General features: G+C 38.5%; 2 protein-coding genes across 2 annotated transcripts; both read right to left on the bottom strand.

The window, feature by feature from the left end:
• Nucleotides 1–1,655: 1,655 nt before the first annotated feature.
• Nucleotides 1,656–21,863, bottom strand: LOC143889469 (zinc finger CCCH domain-containing protein 55-like). The gene is made up of 4 exons (XM_077393687.1): nt 21,717–21,863; nt 5,498–6,049; nt 2,002–4,207; nt 1,656–1,874 (listed from the first exon to the last, which is right to left on the bottom strand). The coding sequence occupies exons 2-4, from the start codon at nt 5,956–5,958 to the stop codon at nt 1,845–1,847; spliced, it is 2,697 nt and encodes an 898-aa protein (XP_077249802.1). The 5' UTR covers nt 5,959–6,049; nt 21,717–21,863; the 3' UTR covers nt 1,656–1,844.
• LOC143890566 (uncharacterized) lies at nt 12,854–13,825 on the bottom strand. Its single transcript, XM_077395288.1, has 3 exons — nt 13,802–13,825; nt 13,601–13,652; nt 12,854–13,404 (listed from the first exon to the last, which is right to left on the bottom strand). Exons 1-3 carry the CDS (start codon nt 13,823–13,825, stop codon nt 12,854–12,856), a joined length of 627 nt encoding a protein of 208 aa, XP_077251403.1.
• Nucleotides 21,864–27,620: the final 5,757 nt, after the last annotated feature.

Raw genomic sequence — 27,620 nt, 5'->3', positions numbered from 1 at the left:
CAAAAGTGATATTATACTTAGCATCTTCATTCTTCCAATGCCGAGACCTTCCAAATGTTTGAGACTGCATAACTGTTCCCAATGGATTAGACATTTTAACAGGTTCTTGGCCTCCTTGCGTTCCCATAAGAAGTCCCGCTGAAACTTCCCAATTAATTTTGCCACCATGACTATGATTTTATAAAGGGACATGAAATAAAGTAATAAGCAAGTATATTTGTCAAAGCGGCCTTGATTAATGTAATCCTCCCTCCAGGAGACAAGTGTTGCCTTTTCCACGTAGCTAGCGTCCCTTCGATTCTTTCAATCACAGGGTCCCATTTGTGAGCTGTGTGGGCATCTCGACACCCAGTGGAAGTCCAAGATATGTGATAGGCAGATTTTGATAACGACAGCCGAGAATGAAGGCATCCTCATCTACTTTTTCCTTCTCCATATTCAAGCCCACTAACACACTTTTCGCAAAAATTGATTTTAAGGCCAGATGCATCTCAAACCACCTTAAAATTCTCTTAAAATTTTCTTGTGTGCTCCTGATTATACTACAAGAAAACTAATGTATCATCAGCGAACTGTAGGTGAGTAATTGGGGTGGGGTGGGGGGTGTTGGAGCTCGGAACCAGTCCTGAAGCCCTTCTCTTCAGCTTTTGAAATAAGCAGACTAAGGGCCTCTGCTGACATAATAAACAAGAGGAAATCGGGTCTCCCTGTCTGAGAACCCATAAGCTACTAAAGAAACCTGCCAGCGACCAGTTGACCCAGATGGAAAAAGAAGTCGTCGCCAGGCTCTCCTTTATCCAGGACCTCCATCAGGACCCAAATCCCATTAGCATATGGCAAAAGATTCATAAAAGGAAATATCCCCTAGAGCAGAAACATCAGACGAAAGAAGGCTGCTCACTCCAAGTTCTGAAGGATGGAAAGGTTCGCAATCTGAGCAAACCCAAATCACAGACAAAACGAACTGAAGCTAACCTGATTTAGAGTGAGAAATCACTCTGTCCAAATGAAAGGGCATTGTAAGTGAATTGGCAAAAATAACGAAAGTTGCTACAAGAAGGGGAATAAAATTCTTGTAATTGCCAGAAGGTGGGGGTAGTAGTAGGATATGCCCAATAATTTCAGTGTCGCAGCAGAGTTTATAGCATTGATCAGTTACAAAAACAGGAAAAAAAAATATTGATAAAACAATAGATGCCAAATGAGAACTTCCCGGAACAGGTCACCCATCCCGGTACTACTCTTTGCTCATGCACATTTAACTGAGAGGTCTGATGTGATCGGGTAAATTAGCACCGGTATGATTGGTGGTCAAGAGAATTGTTACTGCGTAAAATGCATTGTGTGGGCCAGGAACTAATTTGAGATGCTATATGCAGCTAGGAGAACATAACGCATAACAATCGAACATAATAAGGCAAGCATCAACCAATAGAGTCAACAATGGTAAAACTCAAAAAAAAAGAAAAAAAAGATGAGTACTGAGTACTCACCAATTAAATTCTATTGTAGATAATTGAACCGCGTAGAGTTTTAAGCTCCCATTTATGGATGTATCCCAATTTGGAAGCAAGAAAGGCTACTACTAGAACAGGCTATTATCAGCTAAAAAATAAGTAGGACTATTCAAAAGAGATGAACACCATGCAGCCTAATTCACCATAAATACCACACTGAATTCTATCTACACATTAAATAGATAATAAAGACAATCCTGACCAGTAATCAGTAAGATATGATATCTCAAGTAAGCGAAAGTACTACTTGCATGGATATGCTCAAAATTTACATCAGGAAACAAAGGTTTATAACAGATAAAAAACCAAGCAGATTTTAAGCATGTTTTAAGTCTTCAAATACTTCTCTGCGTATGCCTGCACGGATGAAAAGAGAGAAATATCATCACCAGGAAAATGAGGATAAATGCGGAAATAGTTCTATTCAAGTGTAAGAAAAAATGATTTTTTGTTGAATGGTTGCATAAGAAAAAATGACACTCACCTGTACAAGTTTAGTAAGCTTGGGTTTGGAATGTGTCAAATACTGATCAATTTTCTCTTGTGTCTGAGGAATATGAGGACCCTGCATAGCACCAGTCACTTTATCAACTACTTTCTTCACTATGGTTTTGTGAGCTTCTTTGCTCATATGACCTTCCTTCCAGGTGGGCTTTAGAAGCTCCTTAGTGAATTCCACGAGTGCGAATTTGAACATCCGCATAGACTTTGCATCCTTGCCTCTCTTACTCTCTTCATCAATCGGCACATCTGTATCCATCTCATTTGGATGCCCGGTTTGTTGTTCTTTATCACTTTGACCAGTTGCCTCTTTATCCTTAGTATCCTTATCTTCATTCTGTGTTTTTTCCTCTGAACCAATACTCTGGCGAGGATAATCATCGCTAGGCCCATGAGTGACAGAGGGTGGTTGTGACTCTACAATAGTAGTATCTTTATGTTCAGGAAAATGTGAGGAAAACCCGGGGGGTTGATTATCAACCTCTGGCTTAACAGGTTCCATGCTATTCAATCTAGGGTCGTGCCTTTGGGACCAAGACCCTTGATTAGGCTGAATGAGTGGAGCAGTCACTGGTGCAAGAGGCCTTAGAGAGTTAGGGTCTGAATAGGTGTGAGATGGCCCCAATCCAGTAGCATTTATAGGATTATGAGAGGCATATAATTGTGGAAGGTTCTTCCCATTTTCAAGTATCTGAGCCAGGGATGCTGAAAGATTTGTCAATTGAGCAACCTGCTCACTTGTCACTACATTTTGAGAGGCTGAAGCTTCAGAAGTTATCTGTGACACATTTGAGTCCGGTAAATTAGGTTTCTTATTTGATTCCTCTTGAGGCACTAGGGTTTGCAAATGTGCATTTGGAGGCTGAGGTAGTATTTGTTGGCTCTGCCCATATGAAGTGAAGCTCTGTACATTTGGAGGAATTACTATCGGTTGACTCTGTCCATTTGTGTTAAAGCTTAGTGTAACTGATGGAGGCAGAGGGGCTATCTGTTGACTCCACATATTCTGGTTTATATAAGCATTTTCTGATACCATTGGCGGCATTAAAACTGTCGAAACATGTTGCGGTTGGCCGGGAACTTCTTGAATAGTATTCTGTTGGTAGATTTCCTTCGGTAAAATCTGATATTTGATATCTTCTTCGGGATTCCGAGATTGCAAATCTTGAGGATTTTGTTCAGATTCTTTACCTTGTTCCCCTGTAGTAAGCATGTCGTCGGTCCCACCAGGAAATTTCTCAGTAACCCTTGATTCAGGTCCATCAGGACCACCTACGCTGGCACCATTGTTGCTCGTCCATCTAGGGAAATCAGATGCATTTTGGTCATTAGCTTTACCACTCCATTTGGGGCCCTCCCATGACCTAATATTAGGAGTCCCATCGTTGTCACTCCCCCATTTAGAGGAACTAGGCACTTCATCATCCCATTTTGGAGCATCCCATATAGGCGCAGGAGCAACCACATTTACGCCATTATTGTCACTCCCCCATTGATTAGAATTAGGTGCACTTTTGTCAGCATCTTTATCACCCCATTTCGGACCTTCCCATAATTTATTTTCATTACCCAAATTATGATCCCTACTATCATCCTGAGACCTCTCTTCATGACCACCATGGAGTGGACCCAGATGAGAGAACCTACAATTTTCCCCATTACGACACTTGCCTTGTGCAAAAAATTTGCAAGGAGTATCACCAACCCTCCGTGGTCCACGCCTCTGATCATACCCAGAAGACATGTCGGCATCTCTTCTGTCGTGGGCCCTTTCTCTTGGTTCTTTCGAGGTCCATTCACCATAACCGTCAGTAGAAACACTGTGATGGACATATCTGCATTCAGAGCCTCTGTGGCACCTGCCTTTTGTAAAATCATAACAACGATTGGAAGATCTGCTATTCCTTTGAGGCTCACGATTCTCTTGGACTCCATTGTAACTCTCCTGCCCGTAGGAATGCCTATCCCGTGAACTCTCCTGCCCATAGGAATGCCCACCATCATAGTGCCTCCTAGTATCATAATCACGGTTTTCCTGATGAAGAAACCTGCACTGACTACCTCTCCTACACCTCCCCGCGGCAAAATCATTACATAATACGGTTGATCCATGAATTTCACTTCTATTTCTATCACTCCAGCCCTCTGGTTCACGCCTAGAACCATGGGAAGGGCTCCTGCTTCGACTCCTGCGTATTATATCCAAAGACATTTGCAAGGAAAAGATATAGAAACCAATCAGAATAACTCCTATATTTGAAGAATACACTGTATAGGGGCTTACACCGTATAAAATAGGACGGTTTGGATCATCCTATGATGTAAGTCATAGAGTACTTTTTGAAAAATACTAGACTATAGGGGCTTACACCGTATAAAAGCTCATATTGAGATTTTATATGGTGTAAGCCCTTATTCAACTTTTATATGGTGTAAGCCCGTATAGTCCAGTATTTTTCAAACAGTATTGTACGGCCCACACCAATGGATGATCCAAACCGTCCATTTGATGGGTCATATAGGTTATGACCAAAAAACATTTCCATAGGATGATCCTAGCCCTATGATCTATTGAGGAACTGCATATTATGGAAACGTCTATAGATACAAGGATTGGGATCATCCTATGGAAATGATTTTTGGGGCGCAGCTTATTTACATTGTGGCCCATCAAATGGACAGTTTGGATCATCCTATGGTGTAAGTCGTTGAGTACTTTTTGAAAAATACTGGACTACAGGGGCTTACACAATATAAAAACTCATATTTGAATAATGAATAGAACAATTATAGTATTTTTTGTGTTTCAAGACAGTGGACTAGAAAAGATATAAAAAAGACATTTGCAAGGAAAAGATATAGAAACCAATCAGAGTAACCCCTATATTTGAATAATGAATAGAACAAGCAAGGTATTTTTTGTGTTCACTGTGTCACAAATATCATTATCGGGAATTTCTCCGCAAGGAAAAATCTCGGAATATATTATATTTTTTTATTTTTTCAGGTTTATATCAGGACAAAAAAAAGATAAAATAAAATTATTTAAATACATATATATATATATATATATAATTTAAAATACATATATATATATATATATATATATATATATATATAATAAAAATATCGTAAAAGTATAGAGACAATATCGTGATATCACAAATATCTCGAGATAATATCGTGATATTATCATGTTATTTTCTGATAAAACTGAAAAAATCCCGGTATTTTTAAAATCCCGGTATTTTTAAAATCTCAGGATTATTTCGGGATTTTGTCGTTTTGTTGTTTTATCAAAATGCCGCAATAAAAACGCGATATTTTGAGAATATCGGAGATATTTGTGACACTGTTTCTAGACAGTGGACTAGAATAACATGCAAGGCATTCATAAAATTGTTTTTTTTTTTCAATGGCAAGCATTCACAAAATTGTATAAGCAGTTAACATATGAGTGGGAGCTGGGAAGCACAAACCTGCGGGACCGGCTCCAGCCCCTCCGTGGAGAGTGACTACGACTAGGTTGCCTCCATGCATCAAGACCCGGAGACATACTTGTACTGTAACTCTTATCTCCAACACATGTACTCTTTGTTGGTGAAATCTCCCATGCATCTCTGTTGACATTGACATCTTTCTGTTCACTCTTGTCTCCAGTCATGGGTTCACAGTATGACTTTTCTGAACCATCTTTGGATATCAGTGTACTGTGTACATCCATGTCAGACAGTTTTGGGACATGGCTACCAGGACTTTTTAAAGAACTCCCTCCTAAATTTGATTCTTTATCGCGGTATGAGGAATCAACCTTCACAGGCTGAGAATTCTCTTGTCCAATTTCAGTTGAAAAATGATTTTCTGCTACCAAATCCCATTTAGAAGTACGTTTTCTAACATTTTCAGTCATTGCATTTTCTCTTAATGAAGCAGTGTCCATGAAATTAAGCTTCCATCATACGAAAGAGAACAAATCGGAAAGAGAGAATCTATAGATGAGTCTATTGCATATGAAACTTTTCTGGAACTATCTGCAGAAATTAAGCACAGAATTAGTGAATGAGGTTTAGGGCTCAAAATCAAGATGTAAACTAGTTCAATGAACTGTTAATTAGAAAATATTCTCCAAAAAAAGAACCCTAATCAGCTACATTATCTACAAAACAGTTGTTGTCATTAACGGAGGGACCAAGACCAATGCATAAAGACTGAAAATATGTATAATATCCCAAACATCAATGCCATCTATTACCTGACCCAATCAGTTGAAGAAAAGAAAAACGAGTAGAAAAAAAAAAAGCAATAACAACTAAATGATGAAAAGAGTACTACTTTATGTATTCCAATCAGAAGTCATCTAGATAACTGATGGAGAAATAATCTACCTTATGACATGATCTGTGAACATGGATTTGTGTGCCGAGCGTCAACACTGATACTACCGAGGTGCCTGAAACGGCAACCCCTAAAAATCTAGAAACAGGGACATGCCCGTACGCTTACATACATTTAAAATTAGTGACCACTAATGATAATTTGTAACAAGATAAACATGATATCCATTTAACAAACTAAAAATTCTTAGGATTAAGCAACTATAAGCCTAAAATTCATGAGATAAGTGCATTTGTTGAAAAGACAGAGATTTTAAATCCCTCACAATAGGATCAAACACGATGTACATCAAAATGTCAAGAACAAAGGCAAGAAACACAATCGCACAAAAACAAGAACACAAATTTCAGCAGTGTGCCTATGTCCACGGGAGAAGAGTTTCACTATTTCGGTTTAGGGTTACCAACTATCCTTGGCCAAGAAACTTAAATAAAACATCACAACCCATAACCCTAATGTCTGGCTTATATATCCATGTCACTACTTCAAGAAAATTACCAAAATACCCTTTGTTTAAAACCAAAAACTAATATTTCTTTTCGAGGTGCTTCCCCATAAACCTCGGCAGGGGCACACAGCCCATTGCAACCCCAACGAGCTGACCACAACCCATAACCCTAATGTGGGGCTTATATATCAATGTCTCTGCTTCAAGAAAATTACCGAAATAGGAATACCCTTTGTTTAAAACCAAAAATATTTTTTCCTTTAGAGGTGCTTCCCCATAAACCTTGGCAGGGGCACACAACCCACTGCACCCCCAACGAGCTGACCGCACACCTCTACCCGCGTGTGATTCGCGCACATTAGTCCGTCAAGGTGATGTATCACTACCATAATACAAGATATCTGCACAATAACATTCACCAATCTAATCTAGTTCTCTTTAGTCTCCAACATGCAGCACGTTTGCACAAAAACATTCACCAATCTAATCAAGTTCTCTTTAGTCTTCAGCATGCAACAAGAAAGAGAGACTAATAGAATACAATGAATAAAATATAGGAAGAAGAATTTGTTTAGGGTTTTAGGTTCAGGGGAGAGGGATAACAACAAATATTATTTAAAAAGAAAATAACAAAAACGAGGAGGTAAACACAACATTCAATAATAAAGAAGTATGTCACACTTGACATGCCAACATTAAGTGTGACACTTTTAGCCGTATGTTTAGAAGTGTAGAAAGGAGCGTCGACGCGCATGTCAGCAGAAAATTCAAAGTGTTGATAAATCCTAGTTTATGACTATCAACATGCAATTTAACTATTTTGCGGTAAAAGAATGTATAGAATGCCAGAATCATGAGAGAGAGAGAGAGACGGCATGATTTTTTTTTGAAATGGATGGGCATGATAACCAACCTTAGGGTAATAGTAATACAAAGTCTAACTCATGCCTGACAATTATGAACTACTGTTCCATGGAATCGGAAGTCTAACTCATGCCTGAGAATTATGAACTAACTGTTCCACGGTCACGGAATACAAAGCCTAACTCGTGCCTGAGAATTATGAACTACTGTTCCATAGTGGATATTTTGGTATTTTAAACAAAAGTTATACAAAAAGAAGTGAATATAAAATGTGTGAAGCAATTTAACTAATGAATAATAAGCAACAAATATGTCTGCATGTAGAGTTTCAAAATTGTAGCCAGCAACTTAATGTTTTTGGTTTTTAATGGCAAAGAATTATATTAAGGGAAAAGGGGAGGACACCCCACAACCGAGGTGGTCAACACAATACAGAATAATAGAGAAGACTACAAGTTACAAACATAAACCCTCATGGGGGAAGAAAATCAAAGATCTCCAAACTCTCCGTGGCGACCCAATCCCTACCATGCATATCGGCCTCACTATTTGCCAATCTTCTAACATGGTGAAATGAAATAGTTGATCCTACTACACAATCTATGATCTCATCCATCCAATGCGCAAAACGCCAGGGGAGGCTGAGCTTAGCAGGAGGAGATCGAAAACATGAGGTTCGATCAACCAATGAAACAGCAAGTTGTCTTGGGCAGCATCTTCATGCCATCCCTTCAAAGGGAACAGGGTCCGCTCGGTGGTGTTCTTTTCCGAGGAAAGTTACTCTTGCATATCACCGAACTCTTCGCTCCTCACGAACCAATCTAAGATAGTAAGCATTGGGCGGGCGATAGGGAAGACGGTCTCTGGGTTGATTGAATTATGGTGGCAAGCTATAAGAGCCCTTACCGTATGGCCTGTGGGGTCTTCTGCGGAATCACCAATGAATGTCTCCTAACGTCGCGACGAGGACATGGAGAAGCAGACACAAATTGACTCACTACATGAACTGCATAAGCAATATCTGGACGAATAACAGTAAGATATACCGGACCCTTAGAAGTCACATTCTGGGGAGGCTCGGCTCCTACCCAGGGCGGAAGGTGGAGAAGGCTAGGCCATAGCTACTAGGATAAAAGCAAACAAAAATTATACATAAAGGAGTGAATTTAAAATGTGTGAAGCAATTTAACTAATGAATAATAACCAACAAATATATCTGCGAGTAGAGTTTCAAAATTGTAGTCAGCAACTTAATGTTTTTGGTTTTTAATGGCAAAGAATTATATTAAAGGAAAAGGGGAGGACACCCCAAAATCGAGGTGGTCAATACAATACAGAATAATAGAAAAGACTAAAACAAAAACCCTCATGGGGGAAGAAAATCAAAGATCTCCAAACTCTCCATGGCGACCCCATATCGTCCTCCCATATCGTCCTCACTATTTGCCGATCTTCTAACATGGTGAAATAAAATAGTTGATCCTGCTACACAGTCCATGATCTCATCCATCCGATGCGCAAAACGCTAGGGGAGGCTGAACTTAGCAGCAGGAGATCGAAAACATGAAGTTCGGTCAGCCAATGAAGCAGCAAGTTGTCTCGGGCAGCATCTTTATGCCATCCCTTTAAAGGGAACAGGGTCCGCTCGGCGGTGTTCTTTTCCGAGGAAAGTCACTCTTGCATATCACCGAACTCTTCCCTCCTGACGAACCAATCTAGATAGTAAGCATTGGGTGGGCAATAGGGAAGACGGTCTCCGGGTTGATTGATTTATGCTGGCAAGCCATAAGAGCCGTTACTGTATGGCCTGTGGGGTCTTCTGCGGAATCACCAATGAATGTCTCGTAACGCCGCGACAAGGACCGGGAGAAGCAGACACAAATTGACTCACTACATGAACTGCATAAGCAATATCTTGACGAATAACAATAAGATATACAAGACCCTTATTACCTCCGTAGAAATCACATTCTAGGGAGGCTCGGCTTCTACGCAGGGCGGAAGGTGGAGAAGGCGGGGCCGTAGCTACTAGGATAAAAGGTAACAAAAATTATACATAAATAAGTGTATATAAAATGTGTGAAGCAATTTAACTAATGTATAATAAGCAACAAATATGTCTGCATGTAGAGTTTTAAAATTGTAATGAGCAACTTAATGTTTTTGGTTTTTAATGGCAAAGAATTATATTAAAGGAAAAGGAGAGGACAGCCCACAACCGAGGTGGTCAATACAATACAGAATAATAGAAAATGCTACAAGTTACAGACATAAACCCTCATGGAGGAAGAAAATCAAAGATCTCCAAACTCTCTGTGGCGACCCCATCCCTGCCAAGCATATCGGCCTCACTATTTGCCGATCTTCTGACATGGTGAAATGAAATAGTTGATCCTGCTACACAGTCCATGATCTCATCCATCCAGTGCACAAAATGCCAGGGGAGGGGAGAGACTTCCCAACAACCATCGAATTACGTTGAGAGAATCACCTTCCAATGTTACTTGGTTCATAAGAGCATGCTCCAATACGCTTATCCCTTGAAAAATTGCTCTTAACTCAGCCTCATGAGAATTTGCAATACAGATGGGGCCTGAGAAGGACCACAAAGTCATCTCACTGCTCTCTATAAGGATTCCCCCTATACTAGAAGGCCATGGATTCCCCAAACTAAAGCCATAGAAGTTAAGCTTTAGGTGGCCTAGGGCAAGAAGGCTCCAATCCTTGGCAATTGCTTGTGGTGAGAGTCATGCAGCGGAACCAAATATGGAATGGTCTAAAGATATTGAATGTCCATAAGTTGTGGATTGAAGGCAACACTCAATGTTATTAGATTCCTCAAGAACGCTATTGCTAGCCCGTCTCCTAAGAAACAATGTTGCTTCTTTATAGAAATGCAAGACCACCCCCGCCTGAGCAAGACCACCCGCTTCGATGTTGGCCGCCCTTCTGACATGCCGGAAGGAGACGGGGGAAAGGCCCCCACAGGGTCTTGACTCTCGTCCACGAGATGCGCAAACCTTCAAAGATGAGGGTGACTCCCAAGCATCCATCTGATTACATTGAGTCCCCCTCCACCACCAAGGCTGACAAAATAGTATTATCAGCAAGCCTAATGCCCTTAACCCTATTATCGACAAGCATGATGCCCTCAAGGACCGCTCTTAGCTCCGCTTCATTAGAACTGGTTCACCCGATCAGACCACCAAAACCCCACTTTAAGCTGCGCCTCTTGTCCCTAAGAAGACCTCAAACTCTAGCCGGGCCTGGATTACCCAAAGATGGAACCATCAGAGTTTAGTCTATACATCCTAGGGTCAGGAGAGATCCATCTAGGCCAAGGAGGATCCCTCGGCTCCCACTGGTATAGATCTCTCTCCAACAATGCCAAAGATCTAAGCCAAAGATGAACCTAATACAAGGGAGAAACTTAGCCCAAAAATGCAGAGATGATTTTATTTTTTTTTGAATGATCGGCAACTGTATTTCAAAAAAAGACCAAAATGGTCAAGATAAAGGGAAAGGGAACGAGAAGATAAAGATAGATACAAAATATTACAAAAGAAATTCACAGAGGGAAGGCATCAACAATGGCAATGCCTCTTTCAACACTCCTTCTCTAGCAAGCTTATCGGCCACCTCATTAGCAAACAAACAAACATGCTTGAAACTCTAGAGATAAAGGCTTCATCCAACTGAACATTTCATCAAAACCTATTAAATCTCCGTGCGTGATTTTGTCCCATTTAGCCATTTGATAACATTTAAAGAGTCCTCTTCTACAATCACATTATCTAGTCTATTCACGACTAATAGTTTTAAGCACTGGTGAGCTGCACGAAACTCGCCCTCCACAGTGTCCGCCTCCCCAATGGAGCCAGCGAAGGCCTAAACTACTTCCCATTGTTCATTTCTTAACACACCCCCAATGCCAGCCGAACACGGATTATCCAAGCTCGAACCATCAAAGTTTAACTTTAGGAAATTGGGAGGCAGTTGTTCCCAATTTTGGGATACTTTTTGCTTTATTTCTACTCTACAACAAACTTCTCTCCATCCTTCCCATAAGTCATAAGCAGATACAAAAGTAAATGACGGAAGGGATCTCACCCATGCAATCGTGAGGGCAACCGCTTGGATGAATAAGAATGCAAGACCTCTAGAATACCCTTTGAATATTCTCGTATTTCTTTCCTTCCGTAGAACCCAAATTGCAGCCGGTAGGGATACTTTCCACAAAAAATTTCCATTTTTCTTCCATGGGGCAGCCGACTACCCATGAATGAGATCAATAAGATTTTCATGGAAAACTCAATGAATACCAAACCGACTAAGAAGCTTGCCCCAACCTCCCTAGCCACTTCGCAATGAAGAAGAAGATGGCATGTGGTTTCTCCTGCCTCTGTGCATAAAGCACAATGGTCAATAATAAGCATTTTCCTCTTCCATAAGAAATCCATTGTTTGAATCCTCCCGCAACAAGCAGCCCAGCCAAAAGTTCAAACCCTAGGCGGAGCTTGGATTGTCCACACTTTAGCTATTTTTGCAGGGCATACTACTAGAAGATGATAGAAAGACCTTACGGTGAAGTCCCCGATGAATTCTAGATCCAAACCATTTTATCATCCGCATCTTGCTTTGTATACCCCTCATCCAACACTTCCATAAGCCTAGTAATAGATGTAATCTCCCAGTCAAAGAAATTCATTCTGAATACCAGGTTCCATACCACATTCCTTTACAAATCCCTCCTTGTGCTCTGAGATTGCATATCCTTGATAAGACTGATTTGAACATCATTTATCAATCCAAAAAGGGATTGTGTTGCTTCATACACTCTGAACCGGATGCCAGCCTCAAAAAATGCCTAAGCCTAAGAATATCCCTCAATAATGTCAAGCCCAAACATCTGAATCGGTCCTCTGATACCCAATAACCTAGGGAAGCACCATATTTACCTTCAATTACTTCGACCCACAACCGATTCTCCTCCTTACAAAATCTTTTTTTTTTTTTGAATGGTAGCCAATTTCATTAACAAAAGACTGAGATGGTGAAAACACAGAAAGCAAGCTCAAATCAAGAACAAGAAAAATGAGAAATACAAGAGACTCTAAGAAAAAGAGCTTTAAGGAGGAAGGGAATCGTAATGGGCCAAATCCTTCAAAGTCACACCATCTCTGGCCAGGGCATCTGCCATCGAATTGGCAGATCTACGAACATGCCTAAATAGGAACGTTGAGGATCTCATCCAATCAAGCATTTCGTCGAAATGATAGTCGAATCTCCAAGGGTGAGAACCGGCTCCATTGAGCCACCTAATAACATTGGGCGAATCTCCTTCAATCACTACATTAGACAATCGCTCATTAACAAAGAGCTTGATACCTTGATGAGCAGCTCTCACTTCCGCCTCCGTAGAGTCTGTCACCCCAATTGGCCCGGCAAAGGCCCAAATGAGCTCACCACGGTCATTTCTCAAAACACCCCCAATGCCTGCTGGACCAGGGTTTCCCAAGCTAGACCAATCGAAATTAAGTTTCAGAAATCCTGTGTCGAGAGGTGCCCACTCATGGACAATTTTTTGCTTCTTCTCCTCATTGAAGCACACTACCAGCCATCCTTCCCATAATTCATACGCGGATACAAATTTGAAGCATGGGATAACTTCAACCCAACCTATCGTCAATGCAATCACTTTGATGAATAAGTATGAAGAACCCTTTGAGATCTCGTCAAAGACTCATGCATTTCTCTCCTTCCAAATAACCCAAATAGTAGCTAGCAAGGCAACATTTCACAAAATTTTGCCTTTTTTCTTCCAAGGAACCTTCACCCAACTCGCAAAAAGATTAATCAATTTTTCAGGAAATACCCAAGAAATACCGAACCTGCATAGTAGAAGGCTCCAAATCTCCCCGGCTACTCTGCAATGTATAACACATGGTGCAATGATCAATATGATGGCCATCTTTCTTTTTCTAAGGAAGTCGACCGTCTGGATCCTATCTTGAATAGCCGCGCAACCAAAAGTACAAACCCTAGGGGGAGCCTTGATTGACCACACTCTAGCTACCTTGGGAGATAGAGGAGTAGCCATGAGTGGCTAATAGAAAGACTTGACCGTGAATATCCCAGATGAATTCTGGATCCAAACTGGTTTATCGATTCCAACTTATTTGATGTACCTCTTCTCCAAAATCTCCATCAACAGGCCAACATATGTGAGTTCCCGATCAAAGAAATTCCTTCTAAATCGAGGAGACCATACTAATATACTACAACTCTGTGATTCAATGAAAAGTTGTTATTCACAAAACTATCTCTATCAACTGCAATGAGGAACAAGTCAGGGAAGATCTCTTTCAAAGACCAATCAGAACACCACTTATCTCCCCAAAATTTAATCCTCTCCCCATAGTAAACTCTAAATCTGATTCCTGGAGAAACAAATGAGAAAAACAACAATATATCACGCCAAACAGTAACCCCAAGAAAAAACCCAAAGGAACCACCTCCTTACATTTTACAAGGGATATACCTCTTTTTTCATCATCCCACCCACACACCCCCCCAACAAAAAAAAAAAAAACCCAAAGGAACCACCTCCTTTGGATCTGCTCAATTCGGTTTACAACACTCATATGGCATTTGAAAACAGACATCTGGTAAAATCCTCCTTACCAAATCTCCATAGCCATTTCTCAAGAAAGGAAATATTCATCTCCCTTATCCTTCTTATGCCAAGGCCTCCACTCTTTATAGGTTAACAAACTTCTTGCCACTTCACTAAAGGAATGCCGTGCTTATCATTAGATCCCCCTACAAGAACCGTCTTAATCATTCCGAGTGCAGAGATGATCTTTGTGAACGCGAAGAATGGGCTTTTGGCAAAGAGCAAGGCCTTTATTTTTTCTTGTTCTTTTTGCGAGTTGTACGGATTTGGCATCTTTCTTCTTCGTAATATATACATGTTTGAAAAAAAAAGGGCAAGAGCATCACTCGATTCAACTGAATTATGGTATCAAAGCAAGATGTGAGGAAGTTGGAGACTTTTGACACGTTCGTGTTATACTCACTGAGTTAGTCAAGCATAATTCAAGGTATTTTAGCCTACAAAGCAACACAAAAGCAAAGTCCACAAGCACAGGAACAAAAGCAAAGAGGTAGTGAGCACTTGGGAGGAAAGGAAAGTAACTTTATTGATTTTGAGGTACGATTTACAAATATAGCGGGTCTCAAAAGCCCTATTACATAAAGGGGTCAAAAATGGTTTCTTGAAGTTCACAGCTTTTAATGAAAAGTTTTAAACTTGATGCTCAAGGTCATGGTGTTCCTTGCTTGATCATTTGGGTTGGTGTAGAACCTCTTCAGGCAACTTGCGTGGAAGAGAAGATGAATTTTGGGTTGGTGTAGAACCTCTTCAAGCAACTTGGGCGGAAGATGAGATGAATCTTTAGCGACGGCAGGATCTGGACTTTGATATTTTTCCAACTTTGCTAATAATAGAAAGTGGGCCTCCATACTTTCTAAGTAGACCTTTGTGCTCCGTGCTCCTCCTTGATAAACTTGAGTTGGCCAGTTGAAGCATCATCAACAAAAAGACAATGACTTTCAGATTTACATGTCTTTGTTTTCTGCTTTAAGCATAAGCCATATCTTCACCCTTTTGGAGGCTTTTTCAAGGTTGGATCTTGCAATTGAAGCCTGCAATTTCTTAGCTAGAAATAGACAACTAGACAATTTCAAGTGTATCCATCCATAAAGGTATGGGGTGTGAAGGGTTGTTGGCAAAGAGGTAGCAAGCACGTTATGGTGTTTGTTGTCGACCGATTATCAACTCAAAATGGCTCCAATCTGAACATTACTCCAATAGAGGCTCGTCCGTAAGTCATAACAAAATTGAGCACGATCAAGAGAACCAATTGCTTCAATTAGCACTCACAAAGTGCCTCATATACTCCTCAAGAAAGGGGTTGATTCGTTCCTCTTGCCCTAAGCTTCCTAGATACCTGCAACTGAATCCGTAAGCAGCTTAGGATTGCTTGAATAGTTGAATTGAGCAAAGAATCTTAAATACAAACCTAAAATTAAATTAGAGATGTGCAAAATTAACAAACACAAAGCACCATAGTTAACTTAATGAGAGTTCCATATATTTGGAACATAGTTAATTCGACCAATAGAAGTACCTATGCAGTATTAGGTAAGAGTATTGGTATCCTATTGTCTTGGACACAACAGGTTGGCGCAATACGTATAGCTGGCCATCATAAATGATGATAAGAGGATAAATGAATATTAAAGGATATATCGATGCATGAATTCATGCACATACAGAAATGAAGGCACAAAAAAGGATGTAATGAATATTAAAGTTGGTTGTGGCAATAGGATCCCAAGGACTAGCAAATCCTCTAAATGAGCTATTCTATTGCAAAAATTCTTCGAAGTCAAGACATCATAGATCTCATCAAAACAATTGCCGCCAACTAGGTGGTTCTCTTTGTAAATCATCTCCAATCAAAGGTTGGCATTGATTAAATCTACAAAATGATGAATTTCTAATTACAAGATTTCAATTTTTGCAGTTAATGAACATATTCAACTTTAACTTGAGGCTACTGAGACATCACCTATGTGAAAAGCATCCCAAAACTTGATCAAATGTCGTCAAGATAAATAACTTTATACATCTACGAGGATTGATCCAAAGCTCTACAGAAACTCAAAATTAATCCAAACACAATCAAAAGATTGTGTGTTAAACCAAGGAATCGAGGATCCATAAATAGATTGACTCAACTTTGGGTTTCTAATCCTTTCATGCATCATTTTCTTTTCTCCTTTAGCGCACCTACCTCTGCTTAAATATAAATGAATAATGGCATGGCATCACTTTCTTTTCTCCTTTAGTGCAACTCTTCTTAAATATAAATGAATAATGATACTCCTTTAGAGCACTACCTTCATGACTACCATAACCTTGCCAAAGAACACCTAAATTGTCCTTATTGAGAGAAAGGACATCATGAGAAAGGATTTGAAACATTCTGTGGTGAAGCCTCCTAAAATGGACAATAGTCAACCTTCTATAGTTCTACTTTATGTTCACAGGTTGAAGTTGAACACACATACAACCATATTCTCCCCAACAACTCAACAAGAAATGTAGTTAGCTATTGGCCTGCTATTTTAATGTTATGCGAACTCATCACCTCCTGAAATTCTTCCATGAATTAAGCATGATCAAATCCAATCCTCAGTTATAGTGAACCAGATGATTTCCAACACAACAAGCCAACTGAAACAACTCCAAATATAGCCAGTAAGTTGGCATTCTTCATCCATAGCCATGTCATCAAGAAATCTTAATCTGGTATTTCCTTTTTAAACAACTGAGATAATCAAAACAATGGCAGCAGGTACAATTAAGAACCACAACAGCTACTAATCTTGCAAGCCACTCAACAATTCTACTTCTAGGAATAATTGGAAATTAATGACGTGGAAGGTAAGATCCCCATAAGATTTTATTTATTCACTTTTTGTTGAGAGATCAAAATATATTGCTAGCATCAGAACTCAGCTTTTTGCAGTGAAAGAAATTAACAAATAAACAAGTATGGATCTCATCACAAAAAATGATAGCCCATTAAGTAGAAAATTCACTTTGGTGAAAGGTTCAGTTCCAAAATGAACATTGCTTCCAAATCCAATCACACATATACCAGAACACCTCACAATAAACTCAGGCCTAATGAGAAAAAATAATCTGGTTTCTAAACCCAGTGAAAGGGTTCAAACATAATCTGGTTTTTAAACCACAAAAAGAAGCAGGTTTTTAAACTAACTAAAAGAGCACAAAGAAAACAGTCGATTTAAAGATATTCAAACCACTGTTTTGTAAATCTTACGATTTACGATTCAATTTTACAATTCAAATCAAATCTTATGCGCAACGATTTGAATCCCATGATTGAATCTTAATTTGCATGAAACTTATGATTTTCGATTGAATCTTACAATTTGATCGTAAATCGTACAACTCATACGATTCATGCGATTTCTCCAAAATAAATTTGGTATAAAAGAAAATAGGGCTTTCTATCGAAAAACCTCATTTCCTTTCTAAGTTACAAGAAGCCTTCGAAATCACTCTCATTAGAAGGAAGAAGACTGATGAGGAGTAGGAGTTCAAATGAATTGAACCAGTCAAGCACAGTGCATGTGCTTGATGGCACTACTAACATCGAGGTGGGAGACGACTACAATGAGGACAATACCGCTCCCAATCTTTTACAATTGATATTTGTCAGTTGGTGTTTGAGACTATACTACGAACATCGAGGTGGGAGACGACTACAATGAGGACAACACCGATCCCAATCTTTTACGATTGATATTTGTCATTTGGTGTTTGAGACTATGAAAATTGATATGAACTTGTCTTTCTTTATTTTTAAGATTATTGTCCAATATGCATGGGTTTGGATGAGAAATAGATGGTTAGTGCGTGTCAAATTTGTTAGCCAACAATTCGATATTGAATGGCTAATCATGGGAGTTTCTAATTGAATTAATGAATTTGGATAAAAAATGAATAATTGTTTTTTATTCTTTAATTTGTTTATATATATATATATATATATATATATATATATATATATATATATATATTTTTTTTATATATATTTTTTATTATTATTATTATATGAGGAAAGGGTTCCTGCGCTCGAGCGCAAATAGCTTATCTGTGCTCGAGTGCAGGAAACAAGCGTGGGGCCACATTGTTGGGGTGATCCTAAGCATTCATTTGAAAGGCCCCATCATGGATGGGGTGTGTACCAAAAACCAGCTTCTTTGGATCATCATAGGGTGTCCATTTGTGGGGGTGAAAATGGACAGATATTGTTTGTCCACTAATCTGCCCATTTTTTCACCTCACAAATGGACACCCTAAGATGATCCAATGGAGCTGATTTTTGGTGGACACCCTATCCATGAAAGGGCCTTCCACATGAATGCTTTGGATCCCCCCAACAATGTGGGCACTCGAGCGCAGAAACCCTTTACTCTCTCTCTCTCTCTCTCTCTCTCTCTCTCTCTCTCTATATATATATATATATATATATATATATATATATATATATATATGAGAAAAGTGTTCCTTTTCTCAGGAACATGTGTTTTTGAGCTAGAGCTCAGATAAGCTTATCTGAGCTCTAGCTCGGGAACACTCCCTCTCTCTCTCTCTCTCTCTCTCTCTCTCTCTCTCTCTCTCTCTCTCTCTATATATATATATATATATCTGAATGAATCTTACGATTTACGATACGTTTTACAATCCGGTACGATTCAACTCTATTACGATTTACGATTCAATTCCGATTTTCAAAACATTGATTTAAACCATCAGAGAATCAGAGATTCATTGTTTAAGCTTGGGAACGATACTCGTATCTATTTTTAGTCAACATATCTTCATACTTTAATTTGGGGGCACTTCCAAATCAGGACCTAAGTGGTGTCCTTAATCAATAACATTTTTGCAGACCCCAACTAGTTTGGGACAAAGGCTTAGTTGAGTTGAGAAGAAACCAAGAATGAGTTTAAAAAGAATCTTTGGGTTAAAAAAGTCTATAATAAAACCCAGAATTTCAAGAATTCAAGCGAAGTGGAAAGAATGTCTCCATCAACATATATAAGTATATCCAAGCATTGACGGTTAGGCACATTTACAACAATGAAACCAAAAGAATTTTGATACACCATTCACATATAGTGGTTGCTCCATTGTGACCTTGTGGTCACCGAGTCACGGAAACAGCCTCTCTGCAAAGCAGGGGTAAGGCTGCATACATCTTAGCCCACCCCAGACCCTGCAATGGCGGGAGCCTCGTGCATTGGGCCGCCCTTATTCACATATAGTGGTTCATGAGATAAAATAGGAAGTAAAAATAGAAACAGAAATGCTTATAGGTCATAGAAAGCCCGACCATTCAAAAGTAACAGTTCAGAAATTCATTGCAAGTGTAACAGTTAATCTCAAGAACAAAACCACAATTTCTCTTTAGTTACAGTCTTGCACCAAAGAGAAACCAAGGCTTAGGAAGAAAAAGAAATCCACACAAATGCAATTCAGATATCAACTAAAACCTACAAGAAAAGGAAATTATTCAGACCTTAAAGAAATTTTAAAAAAAATCCAAAACTTATTAGCATTGCAATTTAGCACAAAATGATGAAAAAATTTCACAGCCCACAAAGAACACTTTACGAAGAATCAACATAACGGATAAATTGCAGGAAAGAAGAAAGAAAGAAATTAGAAAACAACAAGAACTCTTGCCATGACTCAAGGAACATCATTCAAAGCAAACAGAAAGGGTTCACAGAGATGGAAGGAAGAGATGTAGAGAAAGGATGGATGTTGAAGGTAGGGTACTGGCAGAGAGAGAGAGTAGGCCTCGAGTTTCATGCAAGGTATGTATCTAAATCACATTACATGGGCATATTAAAAGTGCCTAGTAACTTTCCCGAGTTTTCATACTTTCAGGAAAAGATAAAGGCCTAGTAGCTTACCCCATGACCAGACATCATACTCATCAGTAAAAAGATAAAGGCCTTTATGCAACAGAATGCCATTTTCTTTTCTTTTTCTGAAATGCAACATTAGGCCATTTTAAAAAAAAAATAACTTCAGCAGGGCAATCTTTCAAGAACATCCACATGAAACTATGAACACAGGGCTAGTGGAAAATTCCAAACAACAAAACTCTGTGCAGACCAAACTCTCATGAAGAATCATCATGCTTTCAGAGGGGGGGGGGAGGGGGCGGTGATCCAAGATGGTCTGCAAACCAGATGAATAGCAACAAAAACCAAAATTTGCACGAAATCTAACTAATTAATCGACTAGAGGACCAAAGACTCATCTGTTAAAGCTTGAACCATCCTCATCACCAAGTTTACCCTATGATTTAATTCTGTTGCACTGATGTCTCAGGCAATAAGGTTCTTCAAACCGATTCTTAGGATTATTTAAGTCTATATGAAACCCCAGAATTTTGATAATATAAACACTAAGAAATGGTCAAACAAATTCCATCTCAAGCATTGAGAACTATTCAAAAAAAAAAACAAAAGTGACGCAGAAAACAACTACAAACCACATTGATGAACCACAAACCAGTACAGTAGAACCGCATCTCAAAAATCACATTGCTAAGAAAAGGGTCCAATATATAGAAGCCCCATAAGTCGTATAGGCCCTGTTTGGATTGCAACAATTTTTTGGAAAAGTTCGGAAACAAAAAACTCTTCTAGAATTTCCTGTTTTTTCCATTGTTTGATTAAACATGAAAAAAGTTAACCCTAACAACTCTAATTAAAGTTTTATTGATATGGATCTTCAATTTATAATGATATCCCTCTATAAGCCATAACCAAGACATTTGTCCCTAAAGCGCGGAAATAGAAAATTTTCTTGGGAAAATGTTTTCTGGGAGAAATGTTTTTTCTTACAATCCAAACAGGGCCTTAGGGACCACAAGACCCAAACTTGTCAAAGCAATATAAGAGAAAACAAAATCATAATGTGCATATTACAGGGAAACCAAAACATTTTTTTTATTCACAAATCTATTGAATAAAACTCATATGGGAGTGAAGATTAAAACAATAGCTCTTCAGAAATTCTTTGCTGGTATAACATATTTTAGGGGTTTTAGTCCTGTACCCAAAACAAGGGTCAGAGAAAGAAGCCCTAACAAGTACAACCCATATGCACAAAATCAAAATAAAATGAAAAAACAAAGAGATTATTCACCAAACCCTAAACAAAACCACAAGACAACTAAACTATATTCGCACTGAGATTCAGATAATAGAAGTAAAGACAGGCCAGAAACAATAAAACCCTAAAAAGGTATAAGGATTGCAGACAATGCAAAAATAAAAAGGAATAACTTAAATAAAAAGAGTCTCACCTTGAATCAAGAAAACCCAGTTTCGAGGACCAAATCATGGAGTCGTACGGAGGTAAATTTGGAGTTTCTTCCATTAGGGTTTTGAGAACACAGAACACGAGAGAGAGAGAGAGAGAGATGCTTTTTCCCTTTAATGGGTCGATATTTATAGAGAAGGTTTGGATGATTAGATAAATTCGCACCCCTGGTGAGGTGATTTGACATAAAAAAGCTTTAAAGTCTTCCACAATTCACCATATCAGGGGTGCGAATTATCCTATTGGGGGTGCGAATTTATCACCTCCCTCTTCTTTTCTCCTTTAGTCCTTTTATTTCCCTTCTCTATTTTTTTTTGACCTTTTGGTGTCTGATATTGGCACTACCAAGTTTTAATAATTAAACTAACTTCTGTTGTCTTTTTTTCATTGACCTGTCAAAGGTTATTACGACTCCCAAAAATGTTCTAAGAATAGCCGTGCCCATGGCGGAAAATCCCAACGCTCGAATCAATTAGATCCATGCTCATCTCTTTTGAGAGCTAGAAGCTGACCCACATTTGGCGTGAAGGCAATAGAGCAGCTGACTTCTTATCCAAACCCAACTGTATCTGTAAAGGAGACTCAATTTCTCTTGAATTGGTTCCACAGGAACTTGTAAAAATTATTTCTAATGATGTATCGGGAATGATCTATCCTAGATTGTAAATTTTCTTTTTTCTTTTTAATATAGCTGGTGGGGGTCTGCCTAACTCCAAATTACCGATCAAAAAAAAAAAAAAAAAATGTTCTAAGAAGCCAAATAAAAATAAAAGACAATCTAAGTTTGTGCAATTATTAAACTACTGTAGGACCAATATCATTAGCCATTTTTTCTTTCTTCAGTGTGGTAGGGCTAAGGGCCATTTGAGATGATGGGTCACCACGCCGAGATTAATCTATTGGTGAACAAGCAATTGTTTTCCTAAAATCCAAAAATAACCTCCTCTATAGAAATTTCTTGAAAAAAAATCCCATATGCTATGTTAGGCATCATGAAATTATTTTCCATGGAATATAAGTTTATCCAATAGTTGGAGAGGTGTAAATAGGGAGAGTGAGAAGAGAGAGAGAGAGAGAGAGAGAGAGAGAGAGGGAGAGACGAGGTAATGAAAACAAGGAAAAGAAAAACTATACTCAAAATAAAGTTTTATTTTTCCTATTTTTCAGTCACTTGGCACCATCTCCTCACTCTCCCTCTCTAACTCTCTCTACATCTTTCTCACCACTTTGGCAAACTAACCTGAAAATAATTTCAGGGTTGCTAAACATGGCCCTAGAGATCAAAATTTACTAGGCCCCACGTGAAGACATATGTATGTGTAATCGAGACCATTGATCAATCACTTTAGAAACATCATGAAACATGTTCCTCGTCCCTCTTAGGTGCTTGACTTTACAAGAGTGTGTCGGGCATTGTATCCTAGGAGTAAAGATTCCATGAGCCACTAGAATTTTATTTTGCGGATAACATCCCATTGTGGAAGAATCTACTTAAGTGGTGTGAAGCTTCTTAATATTGAGTTCAAGAAATTGAATCGTTGTGACAGTCAATTCCTATTTCCATATTAATAGTGTGTTTACTACTTTGATTGTTATCATCTCCATAGTTTGATTCTATATCAAACTAATTTTGTCTAAACAATTCAAAGGCTTTTATCCTTCTCCATATGGTGGATATAATCGAGTGCAAAGCGAGGATCATCATGCTTAATCAAATGGTGACTAACCAGATCAAATTGACTTTGAATTTCATCAAGATGGGAACCAATCTATAAGTAGTTGGTCGATATGTAGAGTTGTCTGCTATATTATTTTGTGTGAACGCAAAATCAGTCACAGTAGGAACTTCTTAAGAACTTTCACGATTGAAAACAATGTCTAATTTGGAAAAGGTGTAAAATAAAAATTAATAATAATACAAATATCATGAAAAACTAATTTTGTTTTTGACTTAAAAGAAAGAGATGTGTCTACTCAGGGCTCTTGTATCTCTAGAAAAAGATGGCATTTTCTAACATTTCTTCGTGGCCATTAGGAAATAAAAGTGATATCATTTGTTGAGAGGAGATGAGTAGTTAAGAAAAGTTTAAAATAAAATAAAATAGTGATAATATCATGTTCTTCCCGTGGAGTGAAAAATGGTAATTGTGCTCTTCAAAATATTAAATTAATCATCCTTTTGGATCTCGGGCAATGAAAATCAAAGAATAATTCAAATTAATTGAGACAGGTTAGCCATGGCCGTTTCTCCTCCGAGCGTAATCCGATGACACTTTAGTCCTTCCCAGGCACGGCGTAGGCATGGAAACACCCCTTGGAACTTCTCTCCCTTAACGCTGTTAGTATAAAATGATTCAAGTAACAATAGTGAATATAGAAATTGCAAGCAAAAAGATCATACCAGTTGAATTGCCGCAAGTAAATGAAATCCAATCTACAAAGGGAATCAACCTGTAAAAAGAAATGAGGAAGGAACTTATCTTTTGAGTCGAGGCACGGATCTAAATCTGTTGTCCTTGAGACAAGTATTGCCCCTACATACGACGAATCGTGGTGCAACACGGCAACTACAGCGTATGTCTCCAGGATACAAGAACTTCGCTCTAGGAGGTGTGCACTCACGCTATCAGGATGCCTAGCGAACACGATTTATGCAGCCTTTGATCAGAGAGAAGGAGAGGAACAAATTGGGAAGAATGAAAAGCTTCATTCCTACGAACACATGTATATCTATTTATAGGAATTGGAGAGGGATTTTGAAGAGACACATGAAGAGACACTTCTCTTCCTTTTTAAAAGCATATGTGAATAAAAATTGGAGAGACATTCTCTTCCCTTCTAAAATAAATGTAACCTTTTGTATAAAATAAATACGCAAATTTTGAATTTCTAAATGACTTTATTTTTAAACTAAAGAAAAAGTCAACAAACGCACTACTAGGTTAATTGGAAACCTCTCTCTCTCTCTCTCTCTCTCTCTCTCTCTCTCTCTCTCTCTTAATTTGTTTGTGATGGTTGGAAGAGGGACCAAGAGTCTGCTCTCATAAAGCCTCTAATTTGAGTGCAAATTCGTTTGGATCCTTCAGCCACAAATTGGCAAGTGTTATTTGAGCCAACTTGCCTTCCAAAATGTTTCCAAATTCAAGAGATTGACTTATTTAATGAAAGGTTACTTAGACTGCAAGGCCAGAAATGTTTAGAAATCTGAACTAGGAAATCCATTATTTATAAAGTCTAAATCATGGAAATTTGTAAAAAAGAAATAAGTAGGGGATTGATACTAAATTGACGAAGGAGATAGGCATTGCGTTTAGGCTCAAAGCTAATCACAGAGTGACTTTATGAAAACATAATACATGAGAAGAAATTGTTTCTGGTTGTCTCTTCTTAAGATCGGTGTCTCTAAGCTTTGGAGGGATATTCTTCTTATGAAGGAACTATGGTTTTCTAAAGCAAAGTAAATCATCGAAAAAGGTAACATCAAGTTTTGAACTAACAGGTAGATTGGTAGCCTGCTACTATAATGTCAAGTTGAAAATACTCAGGCTATTGACAGAGATGAAGATTAAAGACACGATCAATGGGATACAACTGAATTTGCTAATGTTCTGCTTCATGTTATTGAAAATTCTTTCATTAATTCTAATATGGTCCAGTCTAGCCTAGATGATCAATTGGTGTGGACGCAGAAAAAAGCTGGGATTTTTTCCTACTAACTCTGCGTGGAACTTGATCAAATCCCAGTGGTGAAAGAACTGAGCTAGTTTCATATGGAAGAAGATCCCATAAATAAATCAGCTGATTCTCACCAAAGCTTTGTCTGTTGATAGCCGAATTCAGAGGAAGACTATCCACTTAGCATCTAAATGCAACTGTTGGGATACCAATCAAGTGGAAGACTTGTACTATCTATTCATTAACAGTAGAATGGCAGTGTCAGTGTGGAAATTCTTCTGGTATGCTTGATATCCCTATGATGCAATATCAAAGCATCCATGGCAGATTGGTATACGGGTATCATATCTTGAAAAGAAGGAATTACTTGCAATATAGAAATATTATCAGGATTGTCCCCTCCATTATTTCTTGGGGGCTTTGGAAGGAGAGATGCAGAAGGAAAATCTAAGGTAACATTAGACCTATTCCTATTATTTTCAGGTTTATTCTTGAATGGTTGCAGTCTATTGTCGTAAAATGAATGTTCTTGCATTGAGGCCTTGACTCTTAGGCAATTGGGTATAGATCTAATGAATGCTACATCTCCAAAGGAATGCGATTGACTTGCATAAGACCCTCAGAAGCATCCCTTAAGTTGAATATTGATGGTGCATCTGAGGGCAATCATGGTGAATCAAGAGATGAGATCATTCAGACTAGTCAAGTTAAATGATTCTCTTATTCTCACTTCAATGGAGAAGGCACTAATATGTAGGCAGAATGTAGAACTTTATTAGATGATCTAAGATACTGTAAAGCTGTGGGAATTCAGGGACTTTGGATTGAATTAGACAGTGAGATCCTTATCAATATCACTCAAGGTAAGTTTGGTTGGGTAGCATTCCTTGGTGGGTTCTTTATTAACCCTGGGTTCCTAGACAAATTCCGGGTTAAAAAACCTTAACCCAACCTGCCTTTAAATCTATCAATCCTAACACAACCAATTTGTTTTTTTCAAAATTGAGCAGGTTAAGTTTGGTTGGGTTCAGGTTACTCTAGGGATAAAACAGAAAATTACTAAAAGAAAACATAACCTATGATTTTGAAAACCTCAATGACATTAGAGGACGAGGTCGAGTTTTGGTTGGGTCGGGTTGCCCAAAGCCTCAACTGTAACCAAGGTTTAAAATTTCGGTTTCGGTAACCGTTTCGAACCCCACCAAAAACCAAAATTTCGGTCCGAAATTTCGTAAATGGCGAAAAAATGAATTTCGGTCCCCACCGGTATCCGAAATTTCGGATTTCGGTCGAAATTTTAAACCATGACTGTAACCCAACCCAGAATTAATTTGGGTTGATTTTTCCCAAACCTATTCCAACCCAACCCGAGCTGAAATCGAGTTGAACCTGTCGGGTTGAGCCCAAACTAAGTTGCACCCCAGCATAAGTCCCTTATCAAACTGGGCAGTTCATTGATTTTCGGTTTTCCAAATTAGACACTGAGAATGAGTCTATAATTGAAAGTTTAGAATCATCATATATGGGTTGATTTTGGTGCATGTCTCATCCACGGCTTAGGCAAAGAAGATAATGATTTGGATCAAGTAACAAATGGTTCGTTTCTGTTTGTACTTTTCCTACTATTTTTCTAGAGGCTCTATTTCTTTCATGATAATAAGGGTGAGCTAAATCGCTCACTAAATAAATGAACCATGATCAAAAGTTCAAAATTTCACTTAAAACATCATTTAGATATGTAAATAAACCCACAATACAAAAACCAATCTACTGGAGTTCAAACGATTCTTCAATGAGACAATTCTTATAATGAATTACCGAAGTCGCCGAGATTATAAAAAATATCACAATATTTTCTTTTTATCATTTATGAGAAAAATGTCATGATAATTTTACGATATTTTTATTTTTCTTTAATTAAACATTTTGTTTTTTACAATTTTTCAACCAAATGTAAGAAAATTTTTAAAATCTCTTGAGAAATACACTTCTAGAGAAATTCCTGAGACATATTTGGGACTATGAACCAATCTCCGCCATACATGTGCCTGATGGGACCCATTCAAATATATATCCATCGGTTCACAAAAAAGGTCTCACCATTTAGCCCTGATGGCAACTGAGTCTCTATCCCTTTCCCCTTGCAAATTTCCAATTCTTTGTTCAAGTTGTTCCACCGTGGAGATGGGACCCATCCTTTCACTAACAGAAA

This window comes from Tasmannia lanceolata, unplaced genomic scaffold, assembly GCF_043159265.1.
Source record: "Tasmannia lanceolata isolate RefF3 unplaced genomic scaffold, GAP_Taslan_0.1 ptg000013l, whole genome shotgun sequence".
Taxonomy (NCBI): domain Eukaryota; kingdom Viridiplantae; phylum Streptophyta; class Magnoliopsida; order Canellales; family Winteraceae; genus Tasmannia; species Tasmannia lanceolata.
This window is presented reverse-complemented; position numbering and strand designations above follow the sequence as displayed.

What these genes read in the sequence shown, in the direction of transcription:
- LOC143890566 (XM_077395288.1), bottom strand. Translation starts at nt 13,825, where the DNA reads ATGGCTACTCCTCTATCTCCCAAG. An exon ending in CTACTCCTCTATCTCCCAAG is followed by an intron (nt 13,653 to 13,801) that starts GTAGCTAGAGTG and finishes TATACATTGCAG; the next exon opens with AGTAGCCGGGGAGATTTGGA. An exon ending in GCAGGTTCGGTATTTCTTGG is followed by an intron (nt 13,405 to 13,600) that starts GTATTTCCTGAA and finishes CATTGACGATAG; the next exon opens with GTTGGGTTGAAGTTATCCCA.
- LOC143889469 (XM_077393687.1), bottom strand. Translation starts at nt 5,958, where the DNA reads ATGGACACTGCTTCATTAAGAGAAAATGCAATGACTGAAAATGTTAGA. An exon ending in GGCTGGAGCCGGTCCCGCAG is followed by an intron (nt 4,208 to 5,497) that starts GTTTGTGCTTCC and finishes TATAATACGCAG; the next exon opens with GAGTCGAAGCAGGAGCCCTT. An exon ending in AGCTTACTAAACTTGTACAG is followed by an intron (nt 1,875 to 2,001) that starts GTGAGTGTCATT and finishes TCATCCGTGCAG; the next exon opens with GCATACGCAGAGAAGTATTT.